This window comes from Mustela putorius, unplaced genomic scaffold (assembly GCF_011764305.1).
Source record: "Mustela putorius furo isolate JIRA1106 unplaced genomic scaffold, ASM1176430v1.1 tig00000107_pilon_pilon_pilon, whole genome shotgun sequence".
NCBI lineage: Eukaryota > Metazoa > Chordata > Mammalia > Carnivora > Mustelidae > Mustela > Mustela putorius.
Window position 1 is genome coordinate 5,486,010 of NW_025421284.1, and position 24,709 is coordinate 5,510,718.

Below are 24,709 nucleotides of genomic sequence, written 5' to 3' on the forward strand. Positions count from 1 at the left end.
TTCTAACTTCTGAAGAAACTGGAGTGGTTACGCCACTTGCATTTCCAGGAGCAACACTGAGCCCTCGCTACGGGCAGGTTTGGTGTGCTACCTCATTTTGGTTACAAGTTGTGTTTCTCCAGTGATTACTGGTGTTGAACGCACGTTTCCATGCTTCTCTGCCGTTCGTATATCTTCTTGAGTCAAACGTGTTCAAATCTTGGCCGTATTTCCTTGGGCTGTTCACCTTGTTGCCGAATTCTGGGATTTCGTGTATTTCAGACACAAGTTCTTTATCAGATCTGTGTTTTGCACACATTGTCTCCCAACTCCTGGCTTGTATTTTCATTTTAGTGACAGTGTCTTTTGAAGAAAAGGTTTCAAAATTTTGATGAAATCTACCTTATCATGGTTTTCTTTATGGGTCACAGTGCTGCTGTCACAGCTGAGGCATCTTAGCCCGACGAAGGTCCTGAAGACCTTCTCCTGTTTCCTCCTGGTGGTTCTTAGTAGCGCACACAGGTCTGGGACCCACTTGTGATTTTTGTGCACAGTATGAGGCATGTGTTCCGTATTGGGGTTCCAACCCTGTTTTGTTTTGTTTTGTTTGGACATGTTTTTAAACTTTAAACAAACCTCCTTGACTTCTGTTTGCTAGATTACATTGAGGTCATTTCACTCAACAATAAAATTATTTTATTTTCATAGTGCTTGCTTCTTCACTCATATTTTCTAAAGCTTTAATTTTTAAGTTTCTTGTAGGAATAAGCAGACTTTAGGCTTTTGGTAATCCCCAATATCGATCCCCTATTTGACTGGATAGGCCTCCAAAATAACCAGTACTTAATTTGTATTAAATTAATCTTATCTATTTACATTTTTGTTATGTGGCTTCTTATGAATGACATTCCACAAACATTCATTTCATGAGTCATAAACATTCATTCGATGAGTAAAAGCCATAGAAAACCATAGAAAAAGCATTCCTGCTTTTTATTTGAGTCATTTTCTATTTCTCTCACTCAGTTTAGGTCAACTCTTCGGTTATTATGAATTAAGACTACACGGTTTTGTGAAGTGTTTCGTATTTCTCATATATCCCTACTTGAGTGATTTTTACTGGTAGGACTTGTTGCTACTGCGGAGGAGACGGGTGTGAATTTTCAGACAAGTGAGAACACAGTTTGTGCCTCAGGACGAGCGTTGTATCAGCGTGTAGAAGTTACGTGCTGTAGGTGGGGGAGGGATAAGTAATTCTTAGCATTTTCTTCCACCATGAAATGAAAAAAACCATCATTTCCTTTTCAAGATGTAAATCTTATGTATTGGAACTTTAATGATTCAATAAATTTGAAGTATCGTCACTGGAGGCAGTTAGGAGATTCTATTGTTTGCCCTGTACAGAAAAATTTCACGACTTCCGTGTATTCTTCAGAAATAAAGCTGAAAATGGAAGCATGACCCTTAAATTCGGCTTATTTCCAGGTACCTGGCTCGGGTTACAGCTCCTGTATTGCCTGAGCCAAACCCGGGGTGGTGGGAAGCCTCCCCCTGCAGGAGGCCCCAGACCTCAGGGCAGTCTGGACATCGCACGCGGAGGAGGGAGAAGACTGGATTCCCGGCGTTCCGTCGAAGACCCACTTGCAACAGAAACTGAAAGATGCAGCGGACGCCTCTCCCGCTTCTGCTCTGGGAGAAGTGTGGGCAGAGAGGGACTGTCCTACTCAGGGCTCATTCCACCGCGTGGGACCCGAGTGGCCCAGGGCTTAAGGAAGCCCGAACAAACAGAGGGGCTAGGTGTTCTCACCCAGGAAAAAGGTAGGTGGTTCCGTGGGCAGCTGCAGGGCTCAGAGGCCACGCGTGCGGTGGGCCGGGGTCTCGCACACAAGGGCATGGGTGGCTGCTAAGCTTGTGCATCAACAAGGAGGGCTCGGGCGTCGGTCTTTGGGGCTGGACACTCAATTTTCAAGTTTTTATGGGATGCCCAAGAAGTCGAGGCCACCCCAGTCCTCTGGCTCCTGGGAATTCCTGCAAAGCCACAGACGTGCCTCAGTGTCCCAGGTCTGTGACCTGTTTGCACATGACACACAGAGCACGGCACAGTGAGGAGCCCGCAGGCAGCTGCAGGCTTGGCGCTCTTCCTGGCCCCCCCGTGACCTCGCACGAGGCCAGGGCCACACAGGGCCCTCGTCAGGGGGTGGCGGTGGTCACCCTGACCTCCACACCAGCCCCACGTGGGACATTGTCGTGCGTCTGCCTGGGTGTCTGCCCGAGGTCCTCGAGCCCCGCACGGCGAGAGCGGCCCCAGCCCGGCCTCCGTGGCCTCCCCGCGCCCGGGCCATGCAGCGCAGACCACAGACCGGAGGGGTCTGGTGAGGAGCCCGCGGAGCCCAAGGCACCAGCGCCACCTGCTAACCCAGGAGCACCTCGTCCTGGGCGCAGCAGCGAGTCCTTGCATTCCCGGCTTCCCCCCTCATCTGAAACTTGTCCAGGGTGGCCACGGCCACTGTGGCCACGGTGACCAGCAGGAGCGCCATCCGGGGCTGGCAAAGGGTCTGGGGAGAAGCGAGTGCAGGGAGCCTGCCCACCACTGGCTGCCCCCGGGGCTGAAGGCGTAAGGAGTGAGGAGAGCAGAGCAGCGGGGAGGCCGGGGGAGGCCGAGGAGGGGCTGCTCCTGAAGGCAGGGTCCGTGGGGCGCGCCCGGAGGGTCGGGGGCTGTGGATGCTCGAGCCCGGCTGACGGCCACACGCTGCTCCCAGCGGGCACGTAAGGCAGATGGAATGGTTTCCAGAATCTGGTCACAAGTTCTGCTTGCGGCTTCAAAGCCACTTAAGCAACAGCAACAATTTAGTTCAGCTTCAAAGGCAGAAACAAGTTTTTTTTCTCTGTGTTTCCACAAGCTGCTATTTCTAGGGAGCCGTGCGGACCGGTGTGCGATGACCGGGTTAAACACCCGCTCCCGAGCAGTGTGCGTCTGAGGCCCTAACAGCCCTGCGCCTCTGTCCCCCGAGGACGCCGCGACCAGGCTCCAGATGGAAGACCTTCCTCCCGCAGTCACAGGACTCTGAGGAGCCCTGCCATCGCCCAGCAGCCCTTCCTCCTTGGAGCAGAGCGTTCTTCAGAATCCGTTTGAAAATCCATCATCCCTACTTTCCCAGAAGGCTTCCGGTAACTTCTGTCTTTGCTGCTCTATGAAACTGCACGTGGCTAAGAGAAACCAGAATCTCAACAGGCGCTCAGAGCCCACGCGGAACATGAACATCAAACCGGACGACCTCCTGCTTGCCGACGTCCGAGCCCAGCGGCTGGTCGAGAGCAGGGGAGGAGCTTAAGGGGTCTATGCACCTTCCAGGTGTTCCGTGGAAACCGAGTTTCGGCAGGTCAAACCTGTCGTGCCGTGTTCGAGGCGCTAACTCAGGCTTTCCTCCTGCTGAGAGCCTGGCTCGGCCTCTGAAACGCGGACTTGCGCACGGAGGGCCGCTCCGAGGGCCGCGACGGCACCGCTGGGTCGGCCCCTCCTCCTCAGAGTCCGCTCCTTCGCCTCTGTGTCCGACAGGAGCTGCCCCCCTGCCAAGTGCCCTGACCGGGATGCCTGCTCCTGCCAGCCCGTCCAGCCGCCGCGCCCCCACCTCCGCCTGCCCCCCAGCCCCGGCCCCGTGCACCGCCTGCCTGCCTGCCGGGGCTCTTCTCTCCCCACATGCCGCTCTCCGGTGCACTGACCGCACTACCATCCGGATGGGCCTCGACCTCCACCTCAGAGTCCTTCCTCGAAAGAACTTCCACGTGGCCGTCCCTATACATAGGAGCCTGGACGGAGCCTGACGGACGCCTACACCTTTAGCAGAGACCCAACAGAGGGAACAGGCGTTCACTGACGGGGACGGGGGACCTCGGACTCCAGCACAGCGCTTGGCCCATGAAGGCCCCTGTGTACACACGTCTGAGGGAGCGAGAACCCTCTCGGGCGCCCACCTGGCCCTGGGTCCCTGGAGCATCCCCGGGGGTGCCTTTCTCCCTGTTCCAGGGACTCCCACTTCCCTCTTGGTTTTACTCACATCCCCAGATCCAGGTCAGGTCTTCCCAGGGTGACGCAAACCTGCCACACCCTCCCTGGACCTCACCGCAGAGGTGGGCAGGTCCGTACCTGCCCCACGGCACCCACAGCTCCATCCCTGTCTGAGGAGGCGCGGCGTGAACCCCTGCATGCTGATTTCCTTGGGCACCAGATAAGGACTGCTGTGGAGGGGAGAGGTCCTGCCGGCACAGCCTGGTCCTGGCTGACCCGGAAGGTCTGCAGTGACCACGTAGGAGAGGACGTGCCCGGCCCGGGGTGGGTGCCCACGGTGGATGGGTGAGAGCCCAGCTCTTCCTCTGCTACCTGCCACGGCCATGCTCGGGACCCTCAGCTCAGCCCGAGAGTCACACTGGGGGTGAGTCCTGGCACGGCTGCGCTCAGCTGCTCCTGGTCATGAGAGAGCCCCATGCTCGGTGTCCTGAGGGCAGGAGTCACCCAGACTCACCTGCAGCGCTGCCAGAGCCTGGAAGAGGGCAGGGGCAGCTGGACCCTCACGAGCGTCCACCACGACGACCAGCCCCAGCTCCCGCACCTCCTTCCTGGGGGGAGAGATGGTCAGCGTTAGCCACTGTGGGTAAAATCCCTTCCACGATGGGGGTCTTCATCTCTGGGTGAGACGCAGCCTCGCCCACATGCCCTTGGCTCCCCCAGTCCCCAGACACACATCAGTCTGCTGCTTGCCGAGGTGCCGAGCTGCATACCGGGTGCGGACAGGGCAGCTGGGGTCATGCTGGGGGCAGTCGTGTCTGATGGCCGCTCCAGCAGGGGGGCTGCTGATGTCCCTCCCACACGGCCCCGTCGCTCGCGGAGGCCCTGGTGCTGTCCTGGGCTGGGCTGCTTGTTCGGGCCGGAGCACCACGGGGACCCTAATCTGATGGGCCAGCACCACACGTGGCCGGTGGGTCTCAGGACTGCGGCCCAGACCCGTCCTTCGGCTCCCCACGTGTCCGGAGCAGGCGTGGGGGAGCAGAACATCCTCTAAAGGGCAGAAGGCTGCCAGGTTCTTGCGACACCGCCGCATACCAGCTCTGGCCCTACTGTGATCACGACCGTATGCTTCCATTCTAACCGCGGCACGGTGACCAGCTGGGGCGAGGTGGCCTGTCCAGCCCCACCTTCCCGGAGGGACGGGTGCGCCGCCTCGGCCGTGTGCGTGGGGGCCGGGCTCGGACAGACAGGCCCACGCGCTCTGGCCCGCTCGCACAAAGTGAACGGAGCCGCGGGTCAGACCAAAGCCCCATCCTGACCGGGAGGGTGGCTGTGCCCCCCAGTGTCGGAGGCGACCGTTCAGGGCTTCCCCGGAAGGGGGGTTCGTTTCGGGGAAGCTAGCGTCGTAAGGACGGCGAGGAGGCTGCTGTTCGGACGTCAAAGCCAGACCAGAAAAGGCTGGGAAACGCCCCCACTCTCCCCCACAGCTGGCCAGCGGTGCGTCCACGCCTCCCTGCCACGGAGGCCGCTCTGGGACCCGCGTGGCCCGGAGCAGGCCCGGCCGGTGCTGTCAGGACCTCGGCACGATCTGCGACTTCCTCCGAGGGTCCCGTGTCCCTCCCCCCCACCGTGACCTCCCCCTTCTAACTCTCCTCCCACTGCTCCCCCGTGGTCTCACGGTCACCCTGGCTGGTTCAGCTTGGGACGTGACTCCCGGTGCTCCAGACCCGCACATCCTCCTCCACCGGCCCATCCACTTAGTAGCTTTGCTGAAGGGGATGGCCACAGAGTGAACGAGGCCCCCCTCCGTGAGGGCTGCTTCAGAGACAGTGGACACCCCCCACCCCCTATGCCGGGCGGGTGGAGGGGAAGCCCAGGACTCGGAGTTCAGCTAGCATAGGATCAGACAGGAGGAGATGCCCCAGCATGGCCCCCCCAGACCAAATTTGCTTCTCTCCACCTGTCGCCTGTGGGGGATGGAGCTGGATGGCCTCCCCGGGCTCTGCTGGGGCCCCTGGACACGGTCATATCTGCCCTAGACTCCCCGGGCCCACATTTCTGCAAGAGAGCCACGCCGTGTCCCTGGGTCACCTTGGCTTCACCACCGGAGGTCTGCGTGGCCTTCAAGCCTGGGGCCCCCCACCAGCTTGGCCCCGTCTCTCTTGCCTCCTGCTTCAGGAAGTGACCGGCTGCAGCTCTGTGTGTGCTCTTCCTCCTGCTCAGAATGTCCTTCCTGTCTTGTCTGCAATCACGTGTGTCCCCCAGGACACAAAGTACCCCCGGAGGCCCCACCCCTGGCCGAGGCTGCAGCCCCTACCAGTGCTGGGGGCTTGTCTTATGCTGGGAGATCCAACAACTTGGGTTCCCATGTGTGTCCCCTGGAGGGCAGGAGCCACAGCCTGTTCTTTCTGTTCCCTCCTATAAGTGCTGGATGGACGGATGGATGTCAGCCAAGACCCATCTGACTTCAAGATTCCGAGTATCTGAGAGTTTGACGGCAGCCTGTGTACTAGGCAGGCTCCCAGGAGCACATGGCTCCCTGTGACGCAGCGGGCATCACCGGCGACCAGACGTGGCTGGGCACGCCCCCTCGTAATTAATGACGACTCCTGGGGGACTTTGTTCTGGCAGCCGAAGGCCGGTGTCCCGTCCCAAGAGGAGCCGCGGTCAGTCAGGGCGCTAACAAAACCCCTGTGTTTCGGGGGGAAATAAGCAGCTGACCAGGAGGCTCCTCTGTGAGGTGCCCAAGTGCCTGAGGGCGGGCCAGGCTCCTGCTCTGGGCGGGGTGGGCGATGGGCTGAATTTCCTGTGGGAAAGGCAGAGGGCTCCAGATCCAGGGTCAAGTCTTGGTCTCCAACCCCACAGATTAACGCCGCTGCTGGTGTTCGGCTGTGGAGTGCAGAGGACAGCACTCAGTCCGGCAGGCCGGCCAGGCCGAGCAGGCAGAAGGGTGTGACCTCTACAGACTACAGACAGCTGCCGTCCTGTCCATCAGGGCTGCTCTGCACGTCTGCCCTGAGGTCATTCTAGAGCCTCCTGTGAAAGGAAGCCGTTGATAAACCGAAAACGCCTTTATCTTCGAGCTTTGGCATTTACTTGAGGCTGATAAGTGGAGACAAGGATGAATCTGTATTTTTTCCGGGTATTTCTTTATATTTTGAAGTCTGTGCTGAAAGGCAAGTTTGAAGCCCCAGGCTCACCCAAGGCAGTGAAACGAGAGCCCTCAGAGAACAGGGAACCGAGCTCTGGGAGAGGGTGCTGGGGAGTACACTTTCTTTCCCTCCCTAATTGTTCCCACATGGAATCTGCCTACGCTATTTCGGAGGAAATCCCAGCAGCAAGTTCACGTGCCGCAGGGAGCACAAGGTCGCGTGCGATGAGGCATCACTAACGTGTTCCCACGTGAGCCCTTCGTGTCGCTGAGGGCACCATGGGCTGCACCGTGAGGACGGCGCTCCGGACGTCCGTCTTTGGGCTTTACGCAGACGATCTCCGATCCCTCTGACACAGCTTTGGGACAGCGGCTACATCTGGTTCTGCGGAGGACACGGGGACGGGGGAACACCAGCTACCCGCCAGGAAGGGTACAGCTGGGCTCTGGAGCCAGGCGTGTGATTCTGGAACCGAGCTCAGCAGCTGGCAATGCTCCCTCCGCTAAGGGCTGTCTCCATCCAGCACCTCGGGGACTCTTGGTCTGGTGGCCACGAGGGCCGTCCCAAGCACGCCTGCGTCGGATGGGTAAGTAGTATGAAAGAGCTCACTGCAGCCGCCCTCGACTCCTGCTCTCCTTGCTCTGTCCTCGGCCCACGAGGGGGATCTGAGGCCCTGCTCTGGTGCACACTTGTTCCACACGTTGTCAGGCACGAGCCAGGTGGTGTGCTTTCCTAGAATCCCACGTCAGGGAGGACAGCCCCTCGTAAGGGGCTGGCATGCGTTCTTCCTGGCCCGCGGCATCGCCTAGCTAAATGTGAGAGTCACTTAGCATCAGTCAGTCTTTGCTGCTTCTGGGGACCAGGTGCTATCACTTGTGTGATTTCTTGACCCACTGATTCTATCCGTTAGGTCTTTATCCAGAGAGAGGCAGAGCATTAAAGATGTACAAACATAACACTTACAGCAAGTGCTAACCAATGCAGAGCAACACGCACCTCAAGGCTAGAGTGTGTGTGACCTCGATTCAGTGGGAGAGGTCAAGGTGAGCAGGAGGAGAGGAAGGCATGCAGGGAAAAGACAGCAGGAGCCCGAGAGGCAGGTGGGAGCCTGCTGACCGTGCCACGGGGGGCCCCCAAGGCTGCAGACAGAGACCCTCGCGTGAGGACATGAGCTCGCACCGGGTTACCCCCAAAGGTCTGAAAGGTGGGAATCTGGCCCAGTCCCACCTGGGGATGCCATGGAAGTACAGCAGCAGGCGGGTCAGCTCGGCGCTGGAGGCGTGTCTGCTGGACCAGAGCGGGCCCCTCGTGCAGACCTGCACCACGGCCCTCCCTTGGTGGTCTCGGGTCCCTGCAGAAACAGAGGGCGTCATGAAGGGGCAGCCCTCATGGGGATGTGCATGGCTCCAAGCTTGAGAAGTACTGAGCGAGGGTCTGCAGACTGCTGAGGTCTGGTCTTAGATGTGAGATCTGCCAGGAGAGAGGGCCTGGCACTCACCTGGGCAGGCGACAGCTATGTTCTCCTCAAAGGGCGACTGTGCACTGCTATGGCCTGAATATTTGTGTTTCCCCCAAATCCTTACGTTGAACCCTACCCTGCAGTGTGGTCATACGAGGAGCTTGGCCCCTGGGAGGTGCTTACGTTACGAGGGAGGAGCCCCGCGAACGGGACCCACTCCTCTTACAAAAAGACCTCGGAAGGCCCCCCCCCCCACTCCTCCCACCATGTGAGGACACAGTGTAAAGGTGTCAACAGTGAACCAGGAGGAGGGGCCCTTGCTAGAACCCGACTGTGCTGTCCCTTTGAACTTGGACGTCCAGCTTCCCGAAATGGAGAAACACACGTCTGCTGTCTAGAAGGTGCCTCTGGCCCCTTGTCACTCCTGCCGTGCTCACCGGGGAGGGCGAGGAGCCCCGACTGCAGGAGCTCCCGGCTGACCTCCAGCACCAGCCTGGGCATCTGGCTGGGCACGTCTCCTGTGCTGGGTGGCTGTCCTCCTCCCTCGGGGCACAGTGGCTCAGGCACATCTGGAATCCAGCCAGGATCGGGCCGACGGAAGGGGCCGCTGTCTGCGTCGGCACCAGCAAGACCTAGTCGAAGACAAAGGGTTTCTCTGGTTTGAAGGCAGATACTCAGCTTGCCACAAACACCAGGAGGAAATCGTGTGTGAAGATACTGGGTCCCATGAGAACTAGTCCCATCTCTGGTGGAAAACACCTGTAGGACGGGCGCATTCCTGAGCAGTCGGGCAAGAATGAACACATAAAAATGGAACATTCCAGCGGCACCAAGACTGCTCCCTACGTAAACACTCTGCAGGGAGAAAATTTTTATACTGAATAATGTCATCCTAATTTATTTTCTCACACAGATTTCCCAAAGAGTGTCACAAAATATATCCATAGGGGGTGAGAGCACCCTGAGGGCAGGCAGCAGTTGGGGTTGTGTTGCCCTCACCCAGGGTGGGGGGACCGGGATCTCCTGTGCCACCCTGAAGAGGAGGGCTCATGTGTGTGCACCAGCTTAGAGGAGACAGCAGAGGCCCAGGCTTGTGGTCGGCCGCTCCGCCATGCTTCTGCACTCACAGGGGATGAGCCACACGGCACAAGAACGAGCAGATTCAACCCCAGCCTTGCAACGCCCAGGGCCTGTGTCACCCCAGTGAGGGGAGGGATGGTCTTGGCCAGAACTGGCGGGCACCTAAGACCCTGTGGGTCCCCTGAACCCACCCGGCTTTGCTTTCCTGTCCTTAGCCTCTTCCTGAACTTACAGGCCTCAGGTCTTTCAACTCTGTCAAGGGCTTTCTCATTCTAGCTGGAAACGCCAGAAAAGCCCCCAGCATTCTGTATAGTTATAATCTATCTATATCTATATGTCTATTTTAAAAACAGCTTTGGGGTGTCTGGCTGGCTCAGCCAGTTACGAATCTGACTCTTGATCTCAACTCAGGTCTTGATCTCAGGGTCATGAGTTCGAGTCCCACCTTGGGCTCCACACTCGGTGTGGAGCCTGCTTTAAAAAAAAATAATTTTTAAAAAGATTTTGTTTATTTGAGAGAGAGAGAATGAGAGTGAGAGAGAGCATGAGTAGAGAGGTCAGAGGGAGAAGCAGACTCCCCCGATGAGCAGGGAGCCCGATGCGGGACTTGATCCCGGGGCTCCAGGATCATGACCTGAGCCAAAGGCAGTTGTTTAACCAACTGAGCCACCCAGGTGCTCCCCCAAAATAATTTAAAAAATAAAGTAAAATAACTTTATTACATATATTTTACGTATAATTAAAGTCACTCATTTCAAGTATATAATTAAGAGGATTTTAGCAACTTTACCCAGTGGTGCAACTATTACCGCAGGTCAGTTTTCGAACATTTCTATCCATCTAGAAGGGCCCCACCCACCCCTGGTGACCACCTGTGCTCTTTCTGTCCTGGACCATTCACACAAACGGAAGCAGACAGGACGGGGGTCTCTCGCGTCTGATGTCTTTCTCTCAGCACAACTGCTTTGGAGGTTCACCCCTGATGTCCCCGGGGTGAGTGCCATTCCTTTCGTGGGTCTCACCCCACGGTCCCTTCACCAGCTGATTGGTTATGCTGCACAGTATCCTTGAGAATGAATATTTTCATGTATGTTCACGTAGTTTCTAGAATACATCAGCACTACTGGTAAAATTTTGGGGTGCCCAAGTGTTCTACAGTTTTAATTCTGCACCGACCTCAAGCTTCGTCACATGGACGCGGGAGCAAACAACACATTCATGCGGACTTTTCTTATTAGATGGCTTCCTAGCTGGGGAGGTGATTCATGGGGCTCTTCCTGGATTCAGCTCGCAGACCCTGGGACAGGACAGGAGCGCTCTGAGGTCCCTCGGGCTATGGCATTGATGTGGCCGGGAGGAACAGCAGTGCCTCCTGTGGCTCATCGAGAAACAGCTGTCCAGTCGCCACGGGATGAATGAATATGATATCCTTGAAATGAACTGAAATGTCACATATAGTGTTTTGAAATTACATTGATTTTATGTCAAAGAAGAGACAAGGCAAAGCCTCGGGAGCTGGAGCAAATCGGAGTAGAGGGAAGTGAGTCAGAGCAGGAAAGAAGCATCTGGAACGGGGAGAACCCGCCGGGACCAGAACCAGACGGAGCAGCAGCAGCCGCAGGAACAGGGGCCGACGTCTGTGCTGCGGGGGAGTGAGGAGCTAACGGTTGCCTGCTCAGCCGTGGCTTCGGCAGGATGCTCCAGCTCAGGCATTTCCTCAAGTTGATGAAGACGGGAGTTCTGGGGCCACGCCACAGACTGCACTCCAGGGACAAGCGTGTGTCCGGGCAGCCAGGATGAAGGGGAAGGTCTGTATCCACAAGCCCCTGGCTACCCACTGGGTGACCCATCTGCTGAGGCCTCTGGGGCTGCCGTCCAGCTTCTCAGGGGTGAAAGCACTGTCCTTGTATCCACAGGACCCCTTCTTCCATGGCTCCGGGGAACCCACAGGAGGGGCCAGGAGGGGCCGGTGGGGGAAGAATGGATCTCCCAGGAGGGGGACTCCCCACGCCAGGAGAGGGAGATGAGGCTTCGCTCCCACCAGCCCGCAGGGCTCACTCATGCGTGGCTTCTGGAGCTGAGGCGCAGCTCATCGGGCCCCCAGAGAAATGACTACTTGAGAATGCCACGTCTCAGACGACAAGACCCCCTGACACACAGGGAGCCGGCAGGCTGAACCTGGCTTCCCCACGGTGACACTGGTTTGTACGAGAGAAACCCACCGCCTCCTGACCGCGTGTCCCGTGCTGCTGCCCTGTCCAGGGACACGGAGCCTGCATGTCCATGGACAGCGCCTGCACGGTGGGCACTGCTCCCTACAGAGACTTGTACTCGACTGCGTTTCCTAGTGAGGCTCACGGTGAAGACACAGGCTGTCTCCTCACTGACACAAGCTGCGGACGTGAGTTTCCCCGGTGTCGTCTGGCGTTTTCTCCCCAGTACAAACAGGAAAGCTTCGGCCTTGGAACAATGTTCAGGGAGTCACCGCTTCAACTCCAGCTGCAGGGGTGAGTGTTCTCAGAAAGTGCCAACCCCAAGCCGACAGCTTCACCGCAGAACTTCTGTGGTGTTTCCGTACTGCTCTGCGCCGTACGGATCCCGTCAGAATTTCAGGCCGGGGGCTGGCACCCTCGGGAGCAGCAGGCCCATCCTGGGCTGTGAGCCAGGGCCCCGCTGGCCCGGACGGGCAGGCCGGATGTCGCCCACCGGCCCCGCCCCTCCCGGTGCCAGGAGCAAGGCTCACCCCCCCCTGAGGCCTGTTCTTTCCCCCCCCGAAGTCCCTGCAGAAGTCCCTAACCCTCCAGAGCGACACGGGAGAGACCTCCAGCAGGAAGGGGACAGTCCGGCAGGCTGTGCTGGCCGCCAGGGTCTGTGCAACTCGGGGCTGGTGCTGGTGACCACAAGCATCCAACGTACTCAGAAAAGGAGCGGCCACGCAATGTGGCAGGGGGAGCGGTGACCCCAAAAGGCCGGGTCTGCCCAGAACCTGTGAGCATCACCTTACTTGGAAAAGGGTCTTTGCAGGTGTGCATGATGAAGTGGACGGCAGACGCTGAACCCAAAGCTGGGTGTCCTCGTGAGAGAAAGGAGGGGAAGGCTCGATGGAGAGAGACGTGGGCCGAAGACGTTGGGTCGGGGGAGCCCTGCGGCTGGAAGGACCCTTCCCTAGAGCCTCTGGAGGGAGAATGGCCCTGCCAGGGCCTTGGTTTCATCCTGCTGGCCCCAGAACCAACGGGAAAGGTGTCTGAAGTCACCTGGTCTGCGGTATTTGCTGTGGCAGCTACAGACACAGAGCACGTGTGGACGCCCTTTCCAGTGGTCCGTGTGGTTGGGGACATGGGTGGGGAGGGGTGCGGGGGCAGGGGTGGGGGGAGTGGGAAGGGCCGGGGGCTGGACCTTACCTGGACTCTGGGCCCCGGAGCAGGGTGAGCGGCTGGAGCGTGCGCCTCTGGTCTCCTCGGCCTGTCCCCCTGGGAGCTCTCCCAGCCCGCTGCCGACTGAGTGGTGAGAGGCCCGCCGGGCGTCGCCTCGCCGGCTCCTGAGGGCCCTGTCCCAGGACCGAGACCTCTGGGGAAGGGTGCTCCTTGTGGCTCCTGGACGTTTTTCCTGACTTGGGATCCCCGTGGAGTCTCCCCAGGGGCTGGGCGTTTCCTTTGGGGCTGGGCCGGCTGCTGTCCTGGCCGGCGTGGTCTGGGAGCCGCAGGCCTCGTCTCCAAGGGACTCTTCAGAACTGGAACCCAGGGGCATGGGGTTCTGCAGCGCCTCCATGTAGGACGTTCTGAACCAACGTTTGCTCTCCACGCTGGCTGGGTCCCTGGGCAACCGCCTTCTGGAGCTTGGGCTGCCCATGTCCTCACAGACAGTGAGGGACTGGGGGTTGTCCCTTTTGTCTGTGGCGTTCCAGGCTCCTGCTTGGACCTTCCCGGGGGCCCAGCTCTGAGGGCCCAACCCCTACGAGGCCTCCGTTGGAGCTCCCACACGGGCTCCGAGGGCCTTCACACCCAGCTCTTCCTGGAGAATGTTGGAGGCTGGTCTGGTCACTGCCAGGGTGCCTTTGGCAGTGGGGCAGGGCTGCGGTGCTACTGGGAGGGGTGGCCTCCCGGGGACGGGTGTTGGCCACTGCGGACGCCGGGGCCAGAGCTGTGGAGGGGCTTTGTGGGGGCGGCCACTCAGGCCCAGGACAGCTGCAGGGGGGCGGGACAGCTCTGAATGTAGGTAGAAAGATGGGGTCTGTGACGCTGCTCCACGGGGTGCGGAAGACGGCGGAGCCTGAGGTCAGCAAGCAGTTTTGTAAGGGGACACTGGTCCGCTCCCCGTTCAGCCATTCCAGGAACTCTCCCGTGAAGACGCAGCCGTACATGGCCTCCGGGACAGTGACTTCCTCTGAGCCCCGTCCAAGCTGGGAGAGGCATTTTAAAACCAGCCTGGCTGACCGCTTCCGCCCTGATGTGACCTGCAGGTAGAAGTCCCCAGGCCTGAGCCTGACTCCGTGGAGGGACGTGAGCTGCACCACCACCTTCTCACGGACGCACAGCGGCCAGCCTTCGTGCACGAAGATGAGGCCTGTGTACCTGGCCTGGGACGAGAGAGGGAAGGTTAGACCTCTGTTTTGGAGCTCCCTGTGGGAGGCTGGGGGGACGTGGGCTGCGGGACAGGAGAGAGAGAGCCGTGGGGGACCGTCTAGGCGGTCCCAGCACAGGCAGCTGGGGGCTCTGGTGAATCTCTCCTGGGAACTGTCCCCACCCGGGGGAGGGCTGGGCCTCGCATTCTTTCCTCACCAGCCTCAGGCTGACCTCCACGGCCCTTCTGGCTTTCCCAGGCACCCTCAGGCAGGCCCCCGGGAGGAGGGCTACTTTTGGAATCGCAGGGTCGGGGGGCACCATGAGAGGATGGTGGGACCCGTGTGGATACCAACGATATTGGCTGTAGGCTCCCGCCCAATGCGATGGGGTCCTTCCCCTAGTGCGAAGGGGCCCGGGAACTTTGCAGCTCGGCTGTGGATTGTGTGGGGCAGCTGTGAAGCACATCTTGGAAAAGAACCTGCTGTGGAAGAGGTTCAGGCTGCAGGACTAAGGCAAACACAGGCAGCGTCTGACAGGGGCGTGAGAACGTCCAGCAGCCTGGGGAACAAGGTGCGGGACCCCTGACGTGTCGGGGACCGCACCTGCAGGTCCCAACCTGGGACCACCTTCTCCCGCACCAACTCAGTCACCACACACCCTGCTTCTCCCCACTCCAGCACTCTTACTGCACAAACATTATTATTATAATAGAGGAGATGAAAAAAAGTAGCCTCATTCTGATCCATCTCAAGCTCTGTGGCTTCCCTTTCCCTTGTGTATGCACGACACACTCCTCTAACCCGCAGGAACGACCCACACATGGCCCCGCAGCCCGCCCTCACTGCCGCGGGCCTGCTGGGGCTCGCCTGTCCTCTGTGGTTGGGGATCTACCGTGCTGCTAGCTCTGTCTACCCTAAACACTAAATGCAGGCAATGTCCCCTGATACCATCTCTTTTTCCTTTGAATTATTGTTTTAGGAAACATTTCTGGGATTAGGGTTAAGGATAAAAGATCTCTAATGTCTCTCCTGCTTCTCGGCAGTATGACTACTCTGCCACCCAAAGACCCGCTGCCGGCAGTGACGAGCCAATGTGACGGCGTCACCAGGGCTCCTTGGCCTGAGGCTTGCCACCGAGGAGTCTCATTCTAAATCAGTATATAGACTGTGGATACTGTTGTTTTAATTTGCATTTTGATATGTTTCTTTTCCGTAAAGCTTCTGTATGTATTTTTGTTCCTTTTATGGACTGTGGGCTTGTTTTTGCCCTCTTCGTGTTGTGAGGTTTTTAAAAAAATTTAACAAAACAATAATTTTTTTGTCCTCACCATTAGCAAAAGTTTGCCTGTGTTATGCATTTACTTGTTTTGTAGTCATGTTCCTTTCCTTTCTATAGAAGCTTACGTTTTACACAGTTGAATTTCTTGAATTCTGTGATATCTTTTCTTTCCTTACAACTTAAGTGTTTAAAATCTTACCAAAGGTTGCCTCTTGCATTTATTTTATATGAGTTTGCCTCAGAGTCGAGGTCTAGAAAACAGTGTTTTCGTCCATCTGGAGTTGGAAACCATGCCATGAATAACTGTATGTCCCCAAGAGCCAAGGCCTCGTCACCGGGGTTCCTGCCCCGCACGCCCTAGGCCGTACTAAGGGGTCACCGTCCAGCCTTCTGGGAGCCCACGGCGGGGCGGGGGCGGGGGCGGGGTCCGGCAAGGATGCAGCTTGTACTTGCCAGGCACCAGGAGCCATACAAGTACATCTTCTGTGCCATCCAGAATGTTCAAAGAAATATATTTTTGAATCCAAAATGGTATGCTCTAGTGGTGAGTTTCCTAACACTAAGTTAAAAACTGAGAAAACACATGATACATATCATGTAAACACTTCCAAATATGTATAACCTTATCAAAAAATAAAAAAAAGCTTATTCTTTCAAAAAAATTCCAATTTTCAAACTGCAAAATAATACCTGTGTATTGCAAAACCTGGAGGGCTCAGAAACAATCCCCACATCAACCCCCAGAGGTCAGTGTTGGTGACATTTATGTGTGTTTCGTGTCATTATTTTCCCCGTGTATTTCTAACGGTCCCAAGCCCATCACACACGTACGACAGTGCATGGTAGCAGCATTTCTTGTGCTGTGAGAAACTCTTCACACAGACCGTTGTTAGATACATACTCCCCCCTCCCCCAGCGTTTTGCTCGAATTAAAACACCAAGCCCATTGCTGGGACTGGAGCCCCACCTGGGGGTCACATACTTCTGCAGGATCTGAGGCCACAGAAGTTGAAGGGTGTGGCCATGTGGGGCACCTGGGAGGCCCCCTGGGGCACACAAGTGTGGCCAGTGTCCTTGCTGTGTGACCAGAGCCCACCCCATCCTGGACACGAAGGTCCTGGAATCGTCCATCCCTGGGTCTAGCAGCGATGAGAATCCCAAGGGCCACCATGGAGAGAAGTTCAACTTGGGCTGTGGTCTAAAGGTATGCAGGGGCCCAGGAACGAGCTTCATGACAAAAAGTTCTGGAAGCAGAGGGTCCAAGGCCAACGGTCACTGGCAGGGGCCCCCTTCTTGGAGGTTCTGCATGGACTCAGCGTGGAGAGTGTGGCAGGGCTGTGTAGCTCTGGCACCCCCCATCCCGGCCTTTCTTCTGTCCAGATCCCACAAGGCATGGCTGGAAGAAGCCTTGTGGTGGGGGTGGTGCCGCCAGGCCGCTTGGCTCTGCTCCTTGCCCGCTGCGACCACGCCGGAGTGGAGCTTCAGCCCCGGCAGCAGAGGTTCCATTAGGCGGCAGGGTGCCCAGTGTCTGTTGCTGGCACTGTCAGTCCCCGCCGTGGGATGCAGATGCCGTGCCATGGCCTTGAGCAGCTGACTGGGACAACGTGACCATTTTCCACCAGCACGCCGCACGCATCATGGCATCGAACCTGACCCCACGAGATCCTCTGGGCCTCAGGTCACAAGATGCCTGGTGACAGCGATGGAGAGGATGAACCCGCCCAGCGAAACGGGAAGGAGACAGGTCCCACGGCCGGAGCAGAGGCTCAGCAGAGGCTCAGCAGAGGCTCAGCGACCCCTTCAAGAACCAGGTGCTCTCGTTTCAGAGCCGCTGTGTACCCGTGTTTCATCCTGGTGCTGGTCACTGTACCCGAGCAGGGCGAAGTGGCTTCATGTGTGCTTCCTTTCGAGGGGACACGCTTTCATAAGCATCTCAGCCCAGCAGACATCTCCTTATCTGTCGCTGGCAATAAGGGAGCCAGTGACCGCCCCCGGTTACAGGGCATGCTGGGAAGGTGGAGGTCTCTGCCGTGGGAGGCAGCAAGAGATGTGGGTCGGAGTGACCATAAGCTGCCTGCCGATATGCGTCTGCACAGACGAACAAAATCAAGCATCAGAGAGATGGCTGCTCTGGGTCTCATAGAACTTGAAACCCTGCATCGTCCTCCCCCAGAGCCTGTGGTTTTTACCCCTGTCCAGGACTGCTGAGCACAGCCACCCCGACAGTCCCAGTGCAGGCTGATGAGTGGTGAGCGCCGACTACTGCGGGGTCGCAGAGCACAGAGATTCTGCACAGGCTCGGTCAGGGGCGGGAGCTGGAGAGCAGAGCCGTGGCTCTCCTGGCCTGTGAGAGGTAGCAGGACTTCAGCCAGGTGCCAGGGGACCGGAACGGGGAGGGCGGGCCCAGGGACGAGTGACCGTGGGCATGGTGCACGGATGGATCAAGGCTCTCTGGGTTTTAAGATGAGTTTGTCTCCAATTGCTGGGAAGTCTGGAGGAGAGAAGCTTCAGACCTGGTCCAAGTAGGGGCCCCAAAGCTGTCCCTGGCGCTCTGTTTCTCTCCCTTGTCCCACTTGGCTTCGCTGGGCAGACAGGCCGGGTCAAGGTGCAAATCCTCCTGCCACAGGAAGAGAGTAGCAGGAGGATTTCTTGTTCTCGGCATCTTGACACGAGCCCGCGAGCACTAACTGGGTGTCTCGGGCCGTTCAAGCTGCTGTAACAAAAATACCATAGATGGGGTAACTTTAAAAACAGAAATTTCTTTCTCACTGTCCTGGAGCCTGGGAGTCCAGGATCAAGGTGTTGGCAGGTGTGTTGTCTGGCCAGGGCCAGCTTCCTGGTTCAAAGATGACCAGATTTTGCCATGTCCTCGCACGCGGCAGAAGGAGCAAGGGTGCTCTCTGGACAAGCATGAACGCGGCTGACGGAGTCGCTTCCCAGAGGTCCCACTTGGTAACGCCATCGCTGTGGAAGGGAGGTTTCACCAGACACGTTTCGTGGGGGACACAAACATTCAGTCGTAGCACGTAGATCCTCTACCCACACAGACATCATGTGACCCTGTAAGTAACCGTCTATTTCTGGGCTCCCTCTCTGTCCCACTGGCTACTTGGACTCTCTTGAGATTCCGCAGGAATTTTAGGATAGAGTTTTCTATTTCTGCAAAAGACATTGCTGTGACTTTGAGAGAGATGGCAAACAGTGTTGCCTAACGCTGTTGAACAGTGTTGAACCCTCCAGCCCATGAACACAGGGTCTTTCTATGTCTCAAGCCTTCCTGTATTTTCCTTCAGCAACATTCTGCAGTTGTCTGGATACAAGTCTTTCATATCTTTGTTTAAATTTATTCCTAGGTATCTTACTCATTTGGAAGCTATGATAAATTATTTTTAGTTTATTTTTGAAAGAGTTTATGTATTTATGAGAGAGAGAGAGAGAGCGCGTGCGTGCACGTGAGCACAGGGAGGTAAAAGGGACACGCAGACTGTGCTAAGGGGGGTGCCTGACCTCACAACCTTGAGATCATGACTTGACGTGAAACGAAGAACCAGAGGCTTAAATGACCAGGCACCTACTTTTTTTAAAGAAAGATTTTATTGATTGATTGATCGATTGATTGATTTAGAGAGTACCTGTGCATGAGCAAGGGGAGGGGCAGAGGGAGAGGGAGAGAGAGTATCTCCAGTAGACTCTGAGCCGACTTGTCTGACAGTAAGACCACCACCGAACTTCCCATGTGTAATGGAGTATCTTTTCCCGTCAGCCTTTGGCTATTAAGCTCCTAATGGATATGATTCCTAAACGCCCTTGCCCATCAGCAGGTTCCCTTTTCGTTTTGTCGGTTGTTCGCTTCCCTGTGCAGATAGCTTCTTATTTTGATGAAGTCCCAATAGTTTATTTTTGCTTTTATTTCCCTTGACTTAGGAGACATTCCTAGAAAAATGTTCCTATAACCTGTGTTAGAGAGATTACTGCCTGTGCCCTTTTCTAGGATTTTCACAGTTTCAGGTCTCACATTTAGGGTTAGGGCCAGAGAGCTTCACAGGCAAACTCTACCAAACCCTTAAAGAAGCGTTAATCCCTATTGTTCTTAAATTAGTCCAAGTAGAGAAGAGGAAGGAAAATCCCCAAATTCATTGCTTGAGGCTGGCTTTATGCTGACTCCCAAACCAGATAAAGGCACAACAGAAAGAGAGCTACAGGCCAATATCTTGGATATTGGATGTAAAAATCCTCAAGAAAACACTAGCAAACCAAATCCTACAATACATTAAAAAATACCTTTCACCATGATCTAGTGGATCTATTCCTGGTTGCAAGGGTGGTTCAATATTTGCAAATCAACCAACATGCTACACTGCATCAGTGAGACAAAGGATAAGACCATACAATCGTTTCAGTAGATGCAGAGGAAGCATCAGAGTAAGTACAACATCTGTTCATGATAAAACCCTCCAGGGAGTAGGTGTAGAGGGAACAGAGCTAACATTACTGGTGACAGATTGAGAGCTTTCCCCCTAAAGTCAGGAACAAGACAGGGAAAATCCAGTCTCGCCACTGTAATTCAAGGTAGCACTGGAAGTCCTGGCCACAGCAGTCAGACAACGAAAAGTAATAAAAGACATCCAAATCCATGAGGTAGAAGTAAAGCTGCCACTATCTGCAGACGACATGACACTACATATAGAAAACCTGAAAGACTCCACCAAAAGATGACTAGAACTGATAAATGAATTCAGTGAGGGTGAGGGATATGAAATCAATGTACAGAAATCTGTTGCATTTATATGCACTAATGATGAAGCAGCAGAAAGTTAAGAAAACAATTCTATTTACAATTGCACCAAAAACAATATCTAGGGATGAACCTAACCAAGAGGTGGAAGACCTCTACCCCAAGAACTACAGAACGCTGACAAGAGAAGTGGAAGACGACACAAGGAGATGGAGACATCCACGCTCATGGTTTGGAGGAACAAGTATTGTAAAATGTTCACACTACCCAAAGGGACCTACACATTCAACACCGTCCCTACCAAAACACCAGCAGCATCTTTCACGGGGCTGGAACAGTCCTAAAGTGTGTGTGGAACCACAAAGACCCCGAATAGCCAGAGCAACCTTGAAAAAGAAAAACAAAGCCCAGGTAATACAGTTGAGACTTCAAGCTCTATTACAAAGCTGTCATAACCAAAACAGTGTGGTTCTGGCACAGAAGCAGATACATAGATCAAGGGGACAAACGGAAAACGGACCACTGCCATTCACCATACACGCACATCGACTCCAGATGGCTGAGGACCTACATGTGAGGCTAGACTGAGATGTCTTACGTTCGGTTTCTTCCCGTCTGAGCACGGATGGTCCTTCCCCGTTACGGCTGCTCTTCCTTTGCTCTCCCCGTGGTCTCGGTAACTGGCCCTGGGCGTTCTCATGCAGAGCTTAGGAAGTCATTGTCTCTCCACGATTTAGTTAGGTCTTTGTGTATCAACAGCTGTCAGATGGCTTTAAAGGAAAGGATAACTTTTCTTTTATGTAGGATTTTTCTGGTTGGTTTTAGCAGCAGGAAAATTCTCACACACTTCTACACCTACCTAGAAACAGGGCTCACCCGCTGACCAGCCAATTTCCTTTGTTATCCTCTGACCCTTCCTCTACTCAGGAGTACACGTACAATTTTCCAAATGTCAGGGTGGTGTTGTTATCACTGATCTGCAGTTTTATCGCACCGGTCTTCCCACAGCCGTCCTCTGGATTTATTGCCATCTACGACTAATGGCCAGTTCTGGTCAATTTCAGTAAATGCACAGAAAAAAGTGCAAGTTCTCTAATGTTCTCTAGTTTTATACACTCTTGAAGTACATGTACATCTCCGAATTGTAAAATTTGACCAGAACTTTATCAATTTTGGAAACCATTCCACGTGTACTTGGAAGATGTGCACTCTAAGATTTAACTTTATTTTCCTTATTGTGGTCCCTGCCCTGCTTCCCTGTGTCATGCAAACATTCTACTTTTATAACTTTCTGACTACTTTTAACTTCCCCAGACATTTTTTGAGCCAAACTGTGATGAAAGAAAGTTACAAATAAGCTAATGAGTGACTCTAAAGTGACTGTATATCTATAAAGTAACTATATAGTAACTCTAAAGTTACTATAAAGTAACAAGTGACTCTATATCGATAAAGGGAAGGAAGAATGGTAGTTGTTGGAATATTAGGTTAACATGACAACTTACCTTAAAATTAATATGATTAGTCTGCTCTCTAAGCTACATACTCCGACAATAGCAGGTGAACAGATAAAAACTGCCTTGATTTATATTAACTAAAATATGTTTACATTCATAGTTGTTGAGATAAGTTCATTTTCTCCTATGTCATACACAGGATCAAATTTTAATTTCTTTATTAAAGAGAAAAAAGCACTACAACTATACAAACGGTGAAGATAACACTAAGTTTCATTTTGTGCTATTTGTACTTGGAAGTATGCACTTATATTAAATAGTAGTATTGTTCATACGGGCTTTTCAGAAATCAGCAATTTTGTAAGTGGGAAGGGGGATGACTTATGATTAAAATGAAAGGAAAAAGAAACTTAACAGAAGAAAGAAGGCAAAACATTAGGTCAAAATAGGTTTCAAAACACAACTTTGAAAGGGGACAGGCATTTTTGTTCCCTGTGCTGTGGGTGATCTCTGTTTCTTATCAATCAATACCCTTTAAATTTGCAAAAGGTACATAATCTCAAAGGAAAATATCCTCTGCATCGACTACTTCATACAAAGAAACAAATCTAGGACATCCTTGGTCATTTCTCGACCATGGTCATTCTAGGTTAAAGACTTTCTAAGAAGACGCCCAGGTGTTTCAGTTGGTTAAGCAACTGCCTCCAGGTTAGGTCATAAATAAAACCTTTAAAAAATTCCAAAGAATTTAAAAATCAAAGTAGTCCAGTGATAGTTTTTTTCAAAGCCCTATTTCAGTATCAACGGAGTAATAAAAGGTATTGATTAATAAAGATCTTACACCTTTTTTGAAATTAAATACTACTTATTTAATTTAGGGAAGCTCTTTTATCTGAGCTGTACAAAGACCTACTAACCCTATGGAAAGTCCTCATACTTGGTGCCTAACACCGTCTGCACTCTTACCACTGTGGTATAGGAGGTAAAGGACTCCTTTTCTCCCTGAAAGAGTAGGGGGTAACTCTGTATACATTTCAAAAGAGATAATTAATAAACTGTGCTACTTTTAAAGTTTCCCATATTACAACGGGGCACACAGGGCTGTTTCAGATTGCAGCTGTTTTCCAGAACTCTGTAATCAGTGAATATTGTCAGAGCTGCAGCACGGAGCAGGAGGCCTCCCGAAGACTTGGTATCGGGGGAAGCCCACGTTGCTGGACCCACTGAGAGAGCTCCTGGGTCTTCTCAGGCGTGGACAGCTGGGCACAGGCGTCTTGCAAGTGTCATTCACAAGCACATGATCAAAACACTAGCCAAACTGTGTCTCCATTTCTTGAGCGAAATCCTCCATGTTTTGTAGATCTTCACCCTTGAACTTCAGGTCCACAAAGTAGCCTGCGATGGTCTTGGCATTTTTCCCAAGATGGCTTCCTACAACTCATGTTCGACGGCTTTATAACTATGAGGCAGGGCTCAGTTTGTGGGTTCGAGTTACCTATGTCCCTGACACAGATCGTTCCTTCCTGGAGGACTGTTCGGGCAGCACCCACAAGGCTGACCCACGGGTGGCCTCCGTACTCACCACACAGGGGCATCCTGTGACCAGACACGAGCACTTCTGGCGCTTCCTTTGACATAGAGTGACCCTTATGTCCGCTGCACTTGATGACTCTTTTTAGAACACAGAGTATGTGGCGCAGGACTTTGGAAATAGTTAGGCTTAAGTTCCATGAATTACCTTCTCAGTTCATTTACTCCAACACCAGAAAGTCTCACAGGTGCCATGAAGCAATGCTTGTCTGAAGGGTGCCGCGGGTACCGGACCCCTGCTCGTGTGGGGAGCCCAGCGCACTGCAGCAGCCACTGACCCGCACACCCCAGTGCACAGCTCAAGATCTCGCTTCCCAGCAGCTCACCGCACTATCAGTAGTTTTAAGACTGCCTTGAAAACAACCAACAAAAAAGATATCCCAAGACCTTTTTCCTCCAAACAAATCTATGGCTTTAAAGCAATCTTAGTCAAAACTCCTAAGAAGTTTTGCATAAATCAACTGATTCTCAATTTTATATAGATATGCAAAGAAACTAGAATAACTAAACAATTTTAAAAAGGAAGAACAAAGTTTTTGGCCTTGGAGACCTTACAGCGGCTGATTTCAGGACTCACTATAAAGGGTCAGTAATCAAAACCATGTACTGGAGGAAAGAGGAAAGGTCAGTGGAACAGAACAGAGTCTCGGAACAGATGCACACTTGTACTGACAGTTCATGTTCAACAAAGTTGCCTGGGTGCCAACGGAGAAAAGATGGCCCTTTCAACAAATGGTGTTGAAGCAGGAGGATAGACATAGGCAAAAACAAACTTGATGCTTACCTCACACCATATATAAAAAGTAACTCAAAATGGATCTTAGGCCTAAAAGAAAGTTATTAGACAGGACACAGAAAGCAAAAAAAAATAGAGAACTTCATCACCATTAAACACTTTGACTCTTCCAAAAACAATACTAAGGAAATTTAAAGGTAAGCCACAGATTGGGAGAAAATATTTGCAAACTATATATATGATAAAGAACTTGTATCCAAAATATGTAAAGAACTCTGAGAACTCACTGAGAAGATGTTGCAGACGCCTGTCAGTGAGCGCCCTCCTTAGGTTTCATGCCTCACCCCAGTCCTGGCTCTTCCAGACAAAAATCTGCTTTTGTGACCTTATCTATTTGGAATTATCTGATTGGATATTAAAAAAATACATCAAGTTATTTTAATGAGGAAAAAGAATAAATGACAATCCAGTGTTTAAGATGGATAAAAGATTAGAATCGACACGTCACAAGGAGGGTATACGAAAGAAGTCCAGGAAGAGAGACGTCACGTCTGCAGCTGTCACCGAGTTGTAGACCATACCACGACGTTGCACGGGACACCCCTGCACATGTGACGGGGCGGGTGGAACTGAAGAGGCTGACAACAGCAGGTTTGGGTGAGGGTGCCACGCACCGGA

The 24,709-nt window shown here is 53.8% G+C and overlaps 2 protein-coding genes across 7 annotated transcripts in view; both read right to left on the bottom strand.

Annotated features, from left to right (window-relative positions):
- The window catches only part of PLEKHG4B (pleckstrin homology and RhoGEF domain containing G4B), a 47,782-nt gene extending 34,260 nt beyond the window's left edge, over window positions 1-13,522 (bottom strand). For all 4 annotated transcript variants that reach the window (XR_006609505.1, XR_006609504.1, XM_013064493.2 and 1 more), the window contains exons 1-4: window positions 13,075-13,522; window positions 9,031-9,225; window positions 8,362-8,485; window positions 4,500-4,593 (exon numbers count right to left, since the gene is read on the bottom strand). Coding sequence is in view for 2 of the 4 variants with exons in the window: in XM_013064493.2 (XP_012919947.2) it covers window positions 4,500-4,593; window positions 8,362-8,485; window positions 9,031-9,225; window positions 13,075-13,522 (861 nt within the window). In the remaining 2 variants the exon portion in view is untranslated. The remainder of the gene's footprint in view (window positions 1-4,499; window positions 4,594-8,361; window positions 8,486-9,030; window positions 9,226-13,074) is intronic.
- Window positions 13,523-13,526: 4 nt separating this feature from the next.
- Window positions 13,527-24,709, bottom strand: part of LOC123394794 (uncharacterized protein KIAA1755 homolog) — a 31,621-nt gene continuing 20,438 nt past the window's right edge. For all 3 annotated transcript variants that reach the window (XM_045089493.1, XM_045089491.1, XM_045089489.1), the window contains one exon: window positions 13,527-14,249. In XM_045089493.1, coding sequence (XP_044945428.1) covers window positions 13,527-14,249 — 723 coding nt within the window. The remainder of the gene's footprint in view (window positions 14,250-24,709) is intronic.